Source organism: Hetaerina americana, unplaced genomic scaffold, assembly GCF_022747635.1.
Source record: "Hetaerina americana unplaced genomic scaffold, ioHetAmer1.1.p SCAF_6, whole genome shotgun sequence".
In the NCBI taxonomy this organism is placed as follows: domain Eukaryota; kingdom Metazoa; phylum Arthropoda; class Insecta; order Odonata; family Calopterygidae; genus Hetaerina; species Hetaerina americana.
Window position 1 is genome coordinate 33419096 of NW_027287205.1, and position 14938 is coordinate 33434033.

At 42.4% G+C, this 14938-nt stretch overlaps 1 protein-coding gene across 1 annotated transcript in view; it reads right to left on the reverse strand.

Annotated features, from left to right (window-relative positions):
* LOC139695501 (uncharacterized) overlaps nt 1-11325 on the reverse strand; it is a 321860-nt gene extending 310535 nt beyond the window's left edge. Inside the window, exon 1 of the mRNA XM_071594295.1 lies at nt 8222-11325. Coding sequence (XP_071450396.1) covers nt 8222-8357 — 136 coding nt within the window. The 5' untranslated portion in view covers nt 8358-11325. The remainder of the gene's footprint in view (nt 1-8221) is intronic.
* Nucleotides 11326-14938: the final 3613 nt, after the last annotated feature.

Here is a 14938-nt window from a genome sequence, read left to right on the forward strand (position 1 = left end):
CTCGGTAATAATTTACGTTCATCAAGACAATTTAGAATGACAAGCTGTGCATCCATAATGCTTTTATTTAACCGAAACATGCTCGACTAAGTAAAAGGAATGTGGAACTGTATCTAGCGTTTTCAATTTCAATTTATTGACTGTCTTATAAGGACCATCTAGCGACAGAAATAATCCCTTGCTTCACCCTACCCCACATCAAACTTCAAATAAAATATACATAAAAATCAAAGAGACACTAATATATACTTGTTTAAAGCTACTGTAATGATGCAATGAACATCAAAAAGAAAACTAAAATCTTCGATTGTTAGTGAAAAAAGGAAGGAAATGATGATGTGTTTACATACCTATCATCAATGTAGTCAACTCTAAGGCTTGCTTTGACGGGTGAGGGTAGAACATAATTTAAGGGAGTTTTTTCCCTGGTCCACCATTATTATTTTATCAGGGGCCTAGTGACCATAATACAGCTTGTAATTTAGGAGAGTCATAGGCATCAACAGGGATTCGAAACTCTGGGCTCTCCGAACAGTATACGGAAGCGCTACCCATTGAACTACAGCGCCTAACAATGTGCACACGGTTTACATTGCTGGTAGAATACCGCAGATAAGTCCAGTAAGAACGACCCCTTGGTTTGGAATCCATTTACAGTGACAACTAATGTAGACGTTTTTACTGCGAGTTGTTACGAAAATCGGATTGACTAAAAAAGTGACTTCGATTGAAAACAAAAATACCAGCAACTGCAATTGTTTTCTGCAACAATTTTAACAGAAGAGTACCAAGATGCATCCAAACTAGCTTTATCCGTTTAGGTTGGCTCGCTGCACTTCCTTTTACGAGGAAATATTTATGCGAGGCAGGACTATCATATTTGTATCATGGCGCAACCAACTCAAAGTGCAAGTAAACACTCGGATATGAGATCTGAGCTGTCTAATATTGTGCCACATATTTAAGAATTTGTGACTCCAAAGACCCAAAAAAATATCTAATTTATAAAAACAGATATGTTTACTACGCACGCAAACACTGGCTTACTTGACTTTATTTTTATTGTTTTTCGATTTGCTGTTTCAGTGTTTTCTTCTCCCAAATTAAAATTTGAGGACGAATGCTTGGTTTGCTTACTTTACTCTTATATTTACCTGCTAAATTCAATTCAATTCTATCGTCTACTTAACCAAAAGAAAAAAAGACAAAACCCAGGTGTTCTGTTTTCATTTCAGGATTTATTAAGTGTTCGGTCAAAGGAAAAGTTGGGGGAATGCTGATCTACAACAACTGGCGCATATTTAGACACATTATAATTCCTCTACGCTCCACCCTGATCCCAAAGAGTTGCCAATCCAACAACCCAACTCATTTCGAGGCGACCTTCCCTGAATGAATTGATGCAAAATACATATACCTACTTACAATCCACTTAGTAAAACAACAGTAAATGCTTCATAAGTCACAGCTCAACCTCCGCCATTATCTTTTTCTTGGTTAACACTGAAATCAGAGGTCATTCGAGTATTGCTTGCTCGGATTTTTATTTCGAGACCGAAAACGTTCGAACCACGTTTCACGGCCGCGTTTTACTTCCAATGAGTATGCGAGATGTAATGGCCGTCCGTACGTTGGTAATTTACATGGTGCGGAATTTCAATTGTAAATTTATTCCAGCGTTCATTAGCAGTTTCCGGTCGAACACATCACCACGAAATTCCGTGCAAAACTTTAAAAACAAAAAAAAACTAATTAATTTAAAACGGTTTATCCGAGAATTAGAGTCTGCTAAGGACGCTCGTTCAAGTAATAAAAAGATCGAGGGGTATGGTGAAGAACGTCACTGGCGTAATCTGGACGAAAATATTTGAATTGACGCAGGCATACTGCACTAAGAGTAAGGGAATCTCTTAAAAAAACTTCACTCATCACATACGCAATCACGAATGTGGGTGTGGCGATGTACTGGTCAGGGAATTCCTTTACAAACCGGTAAATCCGCGTTCAAATCTCGGTGAAGTCGCTGCATCAGCTTCACCCAACATGTGTGGTTTTTCTCGTGACAGATATTTCTGGCGAAATCATCCGATAGATCAAATATGTAAATTTCAAAAATGTAATTCTTACTTGAGAAATGTATATACATAAGTATCGAACGTTCCGAACGAATTTCAAAAATCCGAACAGAAATTTAATGAAGAAACTCCTGAAAATCTACAGTTCATTCGAAGATTAATGGATATCCGCGCTGAAGCCGTCACACCCACCTTACTAAACAAACAAGGTTAACATGCTTCACACACCCGCTCGGTAATTGACACATCAGGGTTACATTAACAGCATAATAAATAATGTATCCTTGGCGTATCTCCAAATATCACAATAGCACATTTACGCCAAAGTGACATGACTACGCAAACCATCCGCGACAATCCCTTATTCATATATCACATTTAATATATATTGTATATATAATCATAATAAGAATTTGGCGTATATTGTGTAATTCTTCAGCAGGCTACATTTTTTCCCGCCAGTTTAAAGAATACACGTTAACACAAACATAACTTATTATAAGAATTCTATGTACAAAAATTTCAAACCGCTGACCTGCGAGCCGTGTAATTCCGTGTTATCATTTATAAATTTACTGGGAATGAACTTTTGACTGCTGAGCGCGTGATATCAATGAAATGATTCCACGTATCCTCAGTATTTCGGTGATTACTATCTTTCTTAAAACTTACAAATTGGTTATGTAGCACGCACTTTAGGCCATTGTAGTCCCCTTATTTAAACAAGCAACTTTTCCTTTTAAACTACTTATTTCGGATTCCATGAGGCGAAGCTTAACATTTACTGCCCGGTGGTCACTGATTCCTTCTATAGTTTCCACAATTAAGACTTTTTCGGGAATATTCGTTGCTAACAAATCATGAATATGATCGTTCCTAGTTGGTGAAGTGACAAGTTAATGCAAGGAGTTCAAGGTAAAAGAGTTCAATTGCGATTCGCAATATATTTGTCTTTATCGCCCGTTTTAAAACTATATGTACTCCAATCAATATATGGGAGATGGCATCTCTACCGATTATAACGTCGCGATCATTGTGTTGGGATAAGAAATCTTGGATTTACTGATCTAATTCTAGTATTGAATTATCTCTTTCGACTGGCGGTCTATAAAATTCGCTTACATAAATTCTTTTCGATCGAGGACTTTTAATTGAGCACCAAACGCTTTCCAAATTATTACCCGAAATTACCTCAGCCCTGCAAACGCAAGAAGTTTTAACTGCAATAAAGACACCGCCTCCGATTCTATTCCTTCTGTCATTTCTGTAAATGGAAAGGAATTTTGGGAAAATTTTACCGTCGGCAATATCAGTGGATAACCAGCTTTCTGTCCCAATAATTATATCTTCGCCTGAGCTTTGAAAAAGGTGATGATATTTTGCGACTTTGCTTGTTAAACTTTAGCAATTTACTACCAATAGAGATAATTTTTTCTTGACATTACGGTTTTTTGAATTTTTAACAAAGATCGTTTTCTTATCAATATTGAATCCCTTATAAAATTTTCCGTCCGAAGCTATTTGATTAGTGTTAAATGAACTATTGCTAGCATTGAACCTCACTTCATTTAAAGGTACATAATTTGGCAAGGAAGACTTAAGAGACCCACACGCTGACCTACACTTTAATCTAAAAAAAAGTCCTGCAGGGCTCGAATATTCAACCCTAATCGAATTTACCAGGTCAAACGAAGGAACAAAAGTCGTAAACGAACGGCGATCGACATTCTACCGGTTAAGGAAGGTTTTGAAAGGATACAAGAAAAAAAAGGTACAATGATGTATTTCCATGCCTCTCCCAAAAATCCCCATCCGAAACTACAATAAGTCACCCTTCGACGATCAAACAAAAAATAGGAATTAGTTACACTCATCGATGGTTGATGTATAAATACTTAAAACATGGAATTTGATAATTGTATAATAAATTGGGCATTTACCCGCAATAAACATTATCATAATTACATTATTTTCATTAGGTAGAAATTCATTTGACACATAAAATGTTAAGCATTAACAGCGTTGTTTAAAAGGTGAGCCTTGAACATTTTTTGTCAACATAACTAATTTTCGCAGCACTTAAAAATAATTATAAAGAATGATTTTGAACCTGGAGAAGTGGCTGAATCGAACTACCTAACATTCACATCGTACCCCAGGAATTGATTTTGTATAGGGGATGCACCAAATACATGTGGCTATTTTTTTTAGCTACTAATTAAAAGTGAAATGATTCTCTAATAATAAGTTCATACACTGTGGCATCTGATTGAAAAAATACTGCTCTACGCACAAGAGACGAGCCACTAATAACCACCAAGCTGACGAATTGGAATCCAGGATTTAATAGCATTACCTAAAAATCCAAATTTTCCATAATTTACGAGGGTTTTTAGCAGCTGACTTGTGGCAAAGGGGAACTTCATTCATTTGGATGCCCATCGCAAAAAATGACACGCTTGTAAAGAAGCATGAAGCAGAAGACGGGAACGGGATGGCTGTCCGCTTTCATTCTTCTACCTTCATCTCAGTTCTTTTCTTCGACGCTATTCCGCGCGAGGAGGAATCGCGCTATGCGCGCACCTGTGCCCGGGAGCGTCGCCAGACTTAAAAATTTCTTTCCCTTTAAGGCGTCCTCTGCAACTTTCTCGGGACCCGACTCGCTCGAGTCGCCCGCGATAATTGATAACGCCGTTATCGCGGACGCGTTAATAATAGCCCATCGAGAACGCAGCGCACTTTCTGGCTTCAATTGTTTTTCCCTCCCCCACCCTCCTGCCCGTCCCTAACAACTCGTCGCGCCGGGGTGGCCGGCTCGAGTGCATTCAACAGGTTGCCCCCTGGAGGCCGCGGAGCCAAAGAGGTGGGGAAGGGGTTTATAGGAGAGGAGGGGTAAGCCGGGAGAAAGGAAGAGGGATGGACGGGAGTGGGGGTACGTCCGCCCACGCGACTGACGGCGACGGGCTTTGCCTTACATTGCGCCGACGGGCCCGCGGGATAGACTAAGTGTCCGGTACGGGACGATCACGATTACGAACTGAGAAAGAATACCACGGACACTCGGCCGAATTCTTGCGAAAGCAAACATTGACTTGGGATGGTACTGAAGATAACAGTTACGCATCACGTTGGATCGACAGAGTGCAACAATAACCAATTATTGATTTATGTTCATTACTTCTTATGATGCATGCGTAAGATACATGAATTACATCATTAATTAATGAATGGCATCAAATATAATGCACACTAAAAGATACACGAGACAGTTATCCTTTTCATTTACGCTTACGACTACGAAATAACTCGTTAGTCAACGAGTGTGATTATAGGGGTGCGTAGACAATGACCCATTTCTCAAAATTCACTCAAAGTCAAACCAAGGACCAAAACGCATAACCGAATGACGATCGATTAAACTGATCACATGAACCAGTTACAATAATTGAAGAAAGAGAAAGTACTACTCCTGTATATATCGCACGTAGGAGAACAGAAGAGGGAAGGACCATATGGAGAAAAGTCTCATAGCTATATCTTAGGCGTAAGAAAGTTCATTCTCATAAATCTCACTTAGATATTGTAATGCATGCATATTTAGCTATCCTAACCTGCACTATTTGAATTATTTCAAAAAAAATATAACCCAACTAAAAACTAAGTGAAACTTAATTTTAGATGTAGAATGCTTGGAGTTCAAACACAGTTACATACACTAGCGGATGTGTGAGTGGGTATGGGTGTGTGTGTGTATATATATATATATTGTATGCGCACACACAAAACCCCATAGGAATAATAGAGAAATGTTGGTGTAAAGGGTGATATTTTTCTTCAGAGTCATGAAAACGGGATTCCAATAGTTGTCGATGAAAGAATGTATGTACATAATTACATTTAACGGAAAACCATGGATACATCCATAGATCTGGATCCTCAAAACTGCTCAAACAGAACACCATGGAGCTGCCAAATGTCACTAGATTATTTTCGATACTTAAAATCTGATACCATAGGTAGCAGATAAGTATCAACCTAAGTATAAAAAATGTTATGAAGTACTTAAGTAATAAAGAATAAATTAATGTAGAATAGCGTTAGGCAAATAAGTATTCAGTAGCAGGGGATTAATGACAAGCACCCCCTCTACCACAGATTTCAACCTTCCATTACCACTCAATATGCTATATTCAGTTGGAATAGTTAAACTCTGTGGTAAGTGATTTGGACCAAGGTAGTCAAGTTAGTAGGGAAGACGAATTATGATAGGGAAAGAGGCTTTTACAAGGAGGTGAGAGTTGATGACAGATACCTTGTGGGGGGGGGAGCCAAGAAAATATTAGCGACAACTTTTATGTGGAGCGCAGTTTTCTAAGGTGTGTCGTTGAAGCAAGATGACGGCCGTAGGATAGAGGCTTTTGAAATGCTGGAAATGGAAAACGTTAAACTGGATGGAAGGAAAAATATAAAGAGGAACATGACATTTTCAGGTTTGACTTTGCGGAATTCCTTCATTATGAGGGTAAAAATATAAAAATATAAATATCACTTTGGTGGAAATGTTAAGTTTCTTTTTACCCTCATAAAGGGGAAGTGCGAAGCATGGTGGGGGAGGAGAGAGTCAGTTCTATGCATATCCAGAGGATGCAAGAAAGTTGGATGCAAAGCATTTTAATTGGTGATGGGAGGTGGAAGACGATAATGGAGAAGTGAATGTTGGGGCAGTTTTGGTAGGGATGGGGAGAAGAAGATGTTGGAACGGAAAGAAGGAAGGCAAGGCGTATGTAGAATTGAAGGGTTAACTGTAGCGTAGGGTGCCACTCTGTTTTGTTTTACGTGGCTCTCGGAAGTGTTAAAGTGGTTGACCTTTTTATCCATCCGAAGTCTACGTTAAACTGTAGGCTACCATAATTAATATAAATATATTAATGTCACCTATGGGGATTTAAACGTGTGTCTGGGTTGGTACACATAAGAACCACCCTAGATATCCATTTTGCCACTGCTGGGACAAAAACCAAAAAAGCCTGCGTTCACCAAATTGTGACGTCCAGGCAATTACGTAGAAAACGTTAGAAATGACAATATGTTCCTTCACCTATGGATCAGTCCTTATATCACGGGTTTACTTCGATTTTATTTTAATTTGACTCTCACGATAAATGCCCTCCACAACGAGTTGATTACGAAGCTTTTAAGAGGTTGCGTCGGGAAACCTTTTTTGGGTTTTGAATTCCGGGGACAACTCCCATGTGCACCCACAGCACCCACCCATCTGCTTACCGAATTTCAAACGCGCGGACCACCAGGAAGAGCCCAAACATTCATTTACATACATACATCGGCGGGTGAATGTGCCAAGTCAAGACTCAAATTCCGTGCCTCCAGACCTTTCTACTGCCAAGAGGGCGTATCCCCCAAAAGGTTTAATTTTGTGGAAATGAGTTGAGCTAAACCATTAACTACATTGTTGAAACTAGAGAAAGTAACGAAACTAAGGATAACAAAACCTAAATCTTAAAAAGTTTGAAGTCTAAGAGATGCATTCACTTTCTAGCGCATGAAACTACCACGTAAAAAAAATGAAAAGAAGAAAGTTTCCAGTAAGAGCAATCGAAGAGGACAGACATTCTTTAGATTCGCATTCCATTTTTTTCGATTTTCCTGAAGTACACGTCTTTTCCGCGATTATATCCTCTCATGTTTTGGATTTTGTGTGGTATTTTTTTTGGGAGGTCATCACCACACGTACCACTGGTATAATCGAACCCTATGGCATTTATTATTTCTGCATGGTCCAGCACACTTGATGACCTACGAAAAACAATTACTGATCTCACAACAAAAAGGGCCAACTTTCTCGGCGAAGATTCCAGAACACCATATTGATATTCCAGAGTTAAAAAAAATAGAATTCCTCTTTTATTTTCCCGGAATTCATCACGGAACTGATTAGATCCAGACTTCCGATTTTTTCCGAACGAATGGTTACCCAACTGCTCTCCTGAGGAAGCATGCCATCTTATATTCGAGGACGAACATTTGTGTGAGCATGCATAAAATTCGATATTTTAACAAGAATTTCTCGATGTTTTAAAATATTAATCATCAAATGTGATGAAGAAAAGATGTTAAATCCAGCTCACCTTTTGTGTCGGTCGAAGCGAGAATCAGCATCACTGGCAGCAAGAGGAACCCGAAGAGAAACTGCGAAACGGTATCCATGGCGACGGATCCTCTTCTATAACCAAACGACGACGGAAGACAACGCCGACAGACCATAGGCAAATACACAGCTAAAAGGAATAATTCCACAGGGGAGTGCTTTGGGGTGGGGCGAGGGCGTGGGCCTTTCTATTACCTCGATGAAGACGAGGAAAATCCTCTCACGACCAACACACCAGGTTTATCACCGCACGACGCGGTACTTTTGTTTTTCTTTCGAAAATAAAGGAAAAGTTTCCCACAAAATCTTGTATTCGCTGCACGAGGTCAAAGAGGAAAACAAGAGCCTTATTGCAAGCACGCGGAAAAAAAACCTCTTGTTGGGAGGAGAAAGAGGAAGGGAAACGGTGGTTCGTTCTTTCACGGAGCAAATGTTGGGAATATACGGTTGTCACTGGTTCCTTTTTCCTTCTGGTTTCGGGTCCGGGAAGGATGCCTGGCGCGGTTCTTCCCTCTTTCTGTCTCAACGGAAACCTGACGACTTCGATTATTATTTTTTTCCCACCGTGACGGCACCACGAGATGCAACGGAGAGACTAGTCCTGTCAACTCTTCTTCGCCCTTCCCTTACCTCTGCGCGGGGCGGACGGATTTCAACCGGAGGTGGGAAATTTCGGGACGAACCAAACGGAGGAGTGTGTGTGTGTGTGTACGTGTCTGGAAGACGTTACACTCACGCACGGAATATCTTTCCCGTTCACACGGAAAAGAAAAAAAAACACTCCACCCACACAACCTCTCGCATCTGAGAGGACTATTCCCTTTTTTCTTAACTTTATTCTTCGACCACGACAAACCCCGCAAAACCTTTCCGACCCTTTCCGCGGACGCCGGCGTAGTAGACGGGGGATTTTTTTTTCTAAGGGGAGTGGGATTGAGCGAAAGGCGACAGGGACGAGGTCGGGGGAGGTGGCACACAATGGGGCCACATTCACGGGCGTCCGCTCACCGATGGGGAGGAGGTGAGATTATGTGGGGGAGGGGGGAAGAGTGTTTGAGGGGAAAGGGGGAGGGAGAGAGAGAGAGGAAGTGAGGGTGGGAGAGGAGGCGGGGTTGCTACGGCTTGCGGCGGTCGGGGAATTTATTAGCATTTACGGGTGAACGCAACGACCCGTGGGTGCGCTCAACGCTTCGCTCTCTCCCTCTAGCGTGTCTGTGTGTGCGTGTGTGTTGGAGAGACGGGCACAGAGAGATAGAGAGCGGACGGTGCACTTGGTGCTCTCCTGAGGGCAGCCGGAAGCAGGCGCACCACCAATCAGGTTGCGAAAGTGACCCCGGAATGAACCAAATAATCTGTCGCGACGAATACTCCCGAGTACGGAAGCACGTAAACGTATAGGTGCGAGTTTCAAGTTGTGTGTAACTTGGTGGCGAAACTAAAGGGTGTAACTCATGGGCGTGACTTGTGTGCGCTACTGAGATAAGTAAATTGGGTACCCATAAGGTACGGGATGTAATTCGGTTGAAAAAATACTAGCGGGGTAACTGGAGTGGGTGAATTGGGGGAGTAACTTTAGTGCGCAACTGGAGAACGTCCACTTGGTGGCGCAACTAGTAGGTGAAACTTAGAAGGGCGTGACTCGGATGCATAACTGAAATAAATACCTTAAGAGGACAACTCGTACGAGACGTAACTTGGGCGCGCAACTAGAGTGGGAAACTCTTCTGACACGCACACCGGGAGCGCAACTGAAAGATGTAACTAGCGTGTGCAAAATGGAGGACTTCACTTGGGCGCGTTGAACTTGTATATTTAAGGCTGGTGCGCAACTCAACGGCGTGATTCAAGGACGGAACTTGGGTTTGCGCAATTAGAGGATGCAATTGAATTACGTTAATTGGGTGCGCAACCAGAGGGTGCGAATTGCGGTAAGTAACTTTGGTTCTTGACTCGGGAGGACGCAATTCAAGGGTGTCAAACTGCTCGTGAGAAATGGAAGGCGGTAATCTGGCCTCGTTATCTAAGGGTTCGATAAATTGCGAACACAAAACTCGGGTGCAACTAGACTGGTCGCAGTTTCAGAGACGCGACTGGAGGGCGAAACTACGGACTCACATAACCTGAACGCATGATTAGGGATGAAACCAGTTTACATAAGGGTTATGCGATAGAATCCAAGATCGGGAAACACGAGTCAACAAACACCACCTGTGGTCTGGAGGGATGATTTTCTTCTCTTAACCTCGCTACTACGTGTCGAAAACCGACCTCACAGTCAAAAACGACACCACCGAGGAACGACGTGCCCTTGTCCACACTTTCCCGTCTTGTTGCCTTCACAAGTGGACACAGGAGGGGACGTGATAATATTACTACAAAATGTGCTGATCAAGCCAAAGGGATGACGCCCGAGCAGGGAAAAAATGTCCACCACAGGAATCGAGATCACGAACACCTAGCCGTCACGGGGTGACGGAGAGAGTAGGGCCAACCAACAACAGTGGCAGCTCGATAGAACGATGATGATGCCTCCCTTAAAAGAGCGTGGTCTCTCTCGCGGACGGGGTTGATCCCGCGCGAAAAATCTGACCGCTTCGCTCCCCACCCCCAGGAGAGAAAACCTTTTGTGTATTATTCGTTACAGACGCCTGCGCGCGCGCGTATTCTAGAGTTTTTCCTTTCAACCGTCGAAGAGGAGACCACGCGCCGTCCGACACACACAAACACAGAAGCCGCCTTCGCTCTCCCCGAAGAGGGAAAGGTGTGAGATAACGCCTTAGAGGAGATGAGTTGAATGAAGACCACGGGAGCACTGCCTTGAGTTCACGGGCGGCCGGAGACACCGGCGTTGCCGAACGAAAAGGGACGCGACGGCTACCAAAGGAGAATAAGTAGAGGACGAAAAGGAGAGCAAGTCAGTCCTCGGCTACATTTCCGTGCTCCAGAAACTCCCCCATACAACATAGAGGAGCAGCGTGAGCGATTGGAACGAGTCTTCCCGCTTCTCGCGCTCTCTTCCACGATAACTCTGCCACTTCACGCACAATCCCCCCAAACATGCACTCCCGACCAAGTCTCGGCCTCTACTGTGTCGGCCAATCACGATGGTTGTTGGGTCTTTCACTATAGAAACCCCTCCCCTCTCCTCCTTTTCCCCTCTATCCTTTAAAAACACCACACCACTCCCCCCTCCCCTACAGAAACACGCGGCAACCACGCTTCTACCTTTCTGTCCCCCCCCCCCCTCTTCGTCTTTCCCCCCTCACGTGCCCCCTCTCCTCGACCGTCGCCCGTGCTAACTTCCCCCACCCTCCCTCCCCATGGCAATGAGCCGCTCAACATTCCCCCTCCCCTAACCCCGCCGCCGGACCCGCCTCCCCTCTCCAGCCAACCTCCTTACCCCCCCAAACCCCTTGACATTGCACGGCCGGGCTGCCTATGCGTCCAGGGAAATGTTCGTCTCCTGAGATAACGTAACGCGTTCCTGTTCTCTTTTCGCAGGCCGGATAGCGAACTTCTAAACACGCGTTCCACAAGTTCCGGACGATTCGCAAGGGTCTCCAGTACTGTGATATGCCTTCGCGATGGTTAGTGCCCAAAACAGATGTGGGCACGCTGATTTCGAGCACAGGGTGAGGAGTTTGCCAGGGACTACGCGATGCCCCAAGGGATCAAGAAGGAGGGCTTTCCTTGCCTTGAGATCAGTTGCCTTAGTTGGTGCCACATTATTCGCTCTTTGTCTCACTATGCCTATGCCTATCGTACAGGGCATCACTGAAGGTAACTCGTAGTAATACGAAGATGCTCTAATATAATTATTAGTTCCGGGAGTAACTTCATGGAATCAATCAATTGAGAATGAAAAATATATTGACTCGTTGCTCGGACTATGCAGTGTTGAAATATGAACTGTTTCGACGTCCACCGCTATCCAAACATGAAAGTTAGAAAAATTTTGGGTCATCCGCTGCTACCAAATTAAATAATATGGACATGCCAAGAACTCGAAGGTATCTCCCCGTACCGCGTAAACAGGTAATATGAGACCAAACAATTATTTTTAGCACTGAACTGCCGATGCTATGATATACTCGAGATATTACATGGATTGTAGTCTTAAATATTCCATTTTGGCCACAGTTTAAAGAAGCGAAAGCTGAATTTCGGAAGGTAAAAGTTTCTGAAAGGCTATAACATAACGAGATAAGATAGGATTAATCGAACTGTCGGGAGATTATTGATGACAGTTAACTCGTTAGCCAAAAGTGATTATTATCCATATAATGTCATTGAAATGAAAAAAGTTTGTTGTAACGCTAAGGATTTCAACCAATATTTCCAAAACCATTTCACAGAATTCCGACTCTAATACTTAATTCTCGCCGCTCGATAGGACGAATTGCATTTCAAGTTCCTTTTTATTCTTGGAAAAAAAGAAGCCCTAATTATAGTATGTTTCATGTACTAATGTCAACACTCAGTGAGCCACAACACAACAGTATTCCAGAAGGACAGATTTCTGAAAATGAGAATGTCACATCAGGTGCTCCTTCAGATTTTCATCGTATTTACCGCCACGGGCGAAGTTGCATTTAACGTGCTAATATTCATCCAAAACAAAATAAAGACCCAGTTGCTCAACAATACCATATAAAGACTTAAAAGCCATTTGGTGTCACAAGGTACAACCCAATAACGCCATCACAGCAATGTTACGGACAAATTCAAAAAGTAAAATGGTTATGCGAAGATAATAGCATACATGGAAATAAATGAACCCGTACGCAGGAAGATGATAGGGCTATTTTCAGAAAGATAAATTAAAAATATTGTGGGTGATCAAAGGATGTAACACAAGATATGTAGGTACTTATATCATTGAGCGGATTTTAACGGGTTTCGGAAACTAATAAGATAGTATCAAAAATACCAGAACTCCGAATGAAAATCAGACTCACAAATCCTGAGAGTACATTTGGAACTTATCTCTCACTAGGAATCTTCTATGAGACGCATACTTAATTAAAGACGATAAAGAGTTGAAATAAAACAACTTGGTGCTAGAACAATAGAACAATGCTAAGAAAGCGAAGATTAGTGCCCTTGAAGTTAACAATAATTAAAATCATATTGATGATACTATAAGGGCAACATCAACGGCGAATTTGAGAAAAAGACTTCCAGCATATCTGCGATCCTCACCCTGTAACGGCCCGGAGACAACTGACTCGGGTTGCACTGCTTTCCCAAGACTACCCACTTTCCAGACCAAGACTACCCACTTCCCAAGACTTTACCAGATCTTTCCCGCCAATCGTCTCCGAGTGTGCACGAAAAAAATCATTGTACTTATTTTTTGGGCAGTCCCTATATAGCACCAGATATGATCGATATAACAGCTAGAATATTTAAGGTTATTGTCTTGGACAAAAGTTCGGTACTTGGCGATTAAGTCTTCTACAACTAAAGCATGGTATTTGCATACACACCCTGCCATACGCCCTCATAGCGGTTCTTCAGCCATTTGGCAAAAATCCTTTCAGCAAGCGGAAATCGTTTTCTTTTCCAAGCGGTTGATTTTGGCGACTGATGACATCATTCCAGACCTGAAAGCCTCCGGAAACATTCCACAAGTCTTCCTTTCATTTCCTTTAACTAATATTTTTGGTGCAAAGGGTCCATGAATGTCTGCTCCTCGCGCGAGTAGGGATCTGAATGCCGTTCTTCCCCTTTGCCTACATCGGGTCCCTCCCCGTCCGTCGTCGAAGCACTTTCCCTGAAATACGCATACCTTTCTTTGCAAGACTCCCGGCCTAATGGAAGGGAACCTTGTGGTTTGCCCAGATTAATTAATGAGTATATCTTACGGTGACATATGGGCGGGATAGTCCGGATAATAGGATCGGCAGTTGGCACTCGGCTGCTGACTGGAGTTCTCTCTGGGTTAAATCCTAATTGAACCCCCCACCTGCACACAAGCAGTGTCCTGTCATGGATTCCTTCCAGAAATTTCTGGGAAATCGGTTTAAGAAACAGTAGGCTAGTCCGTTTTAAATTTCACACTCTTGTGTGTGAATTTCGCGCGCGGTAAGGATCGATATCAAATGTGAGCTCTACCCTCAATTTTCAACCCTGCATTCTGGTTTTGTTTGATATTTAACTACGCTACGATGATGCAGCTGGCATAAAAATAAAATGATTAACATATTCAATGAAATTGCGGGAGGTGCCGAGACAATTACTCTTAACGGAGTCATCCGCTAATTCTCATTACGATGCTACAATTTCATAATGCAATAATATCATTCGCCACGACCGAGATTCGAACCCCGATATCTCGATGTCCGGACGAGTTATTTAGCCATTTTACTTACAAATTATTTCCTTTAAATCTCATGAAATTTCGGAGTGTAAGAGGACGCCTCGGTTGTTTAATTGATTCAAGTAATTGGCCGGACATTGAGGGATCCGGGTTCGGATCCCGATCAAGGTGAATAATATTACCGCTTTGGCATTGTTGTATTAAGCAGAATTAAAATGAAATGCTTGAACGTTGGAATGAATGATCAGAGCTGATGAATTTGTAAATTAATTTAAAAAACCGATAATTTACAAAAATATCGGTCACGCACGATTCAAATTTCATTTTGCCAACGTGCTTTACGTCTTCGTGGGCTTCTTTGATTATATGCATATG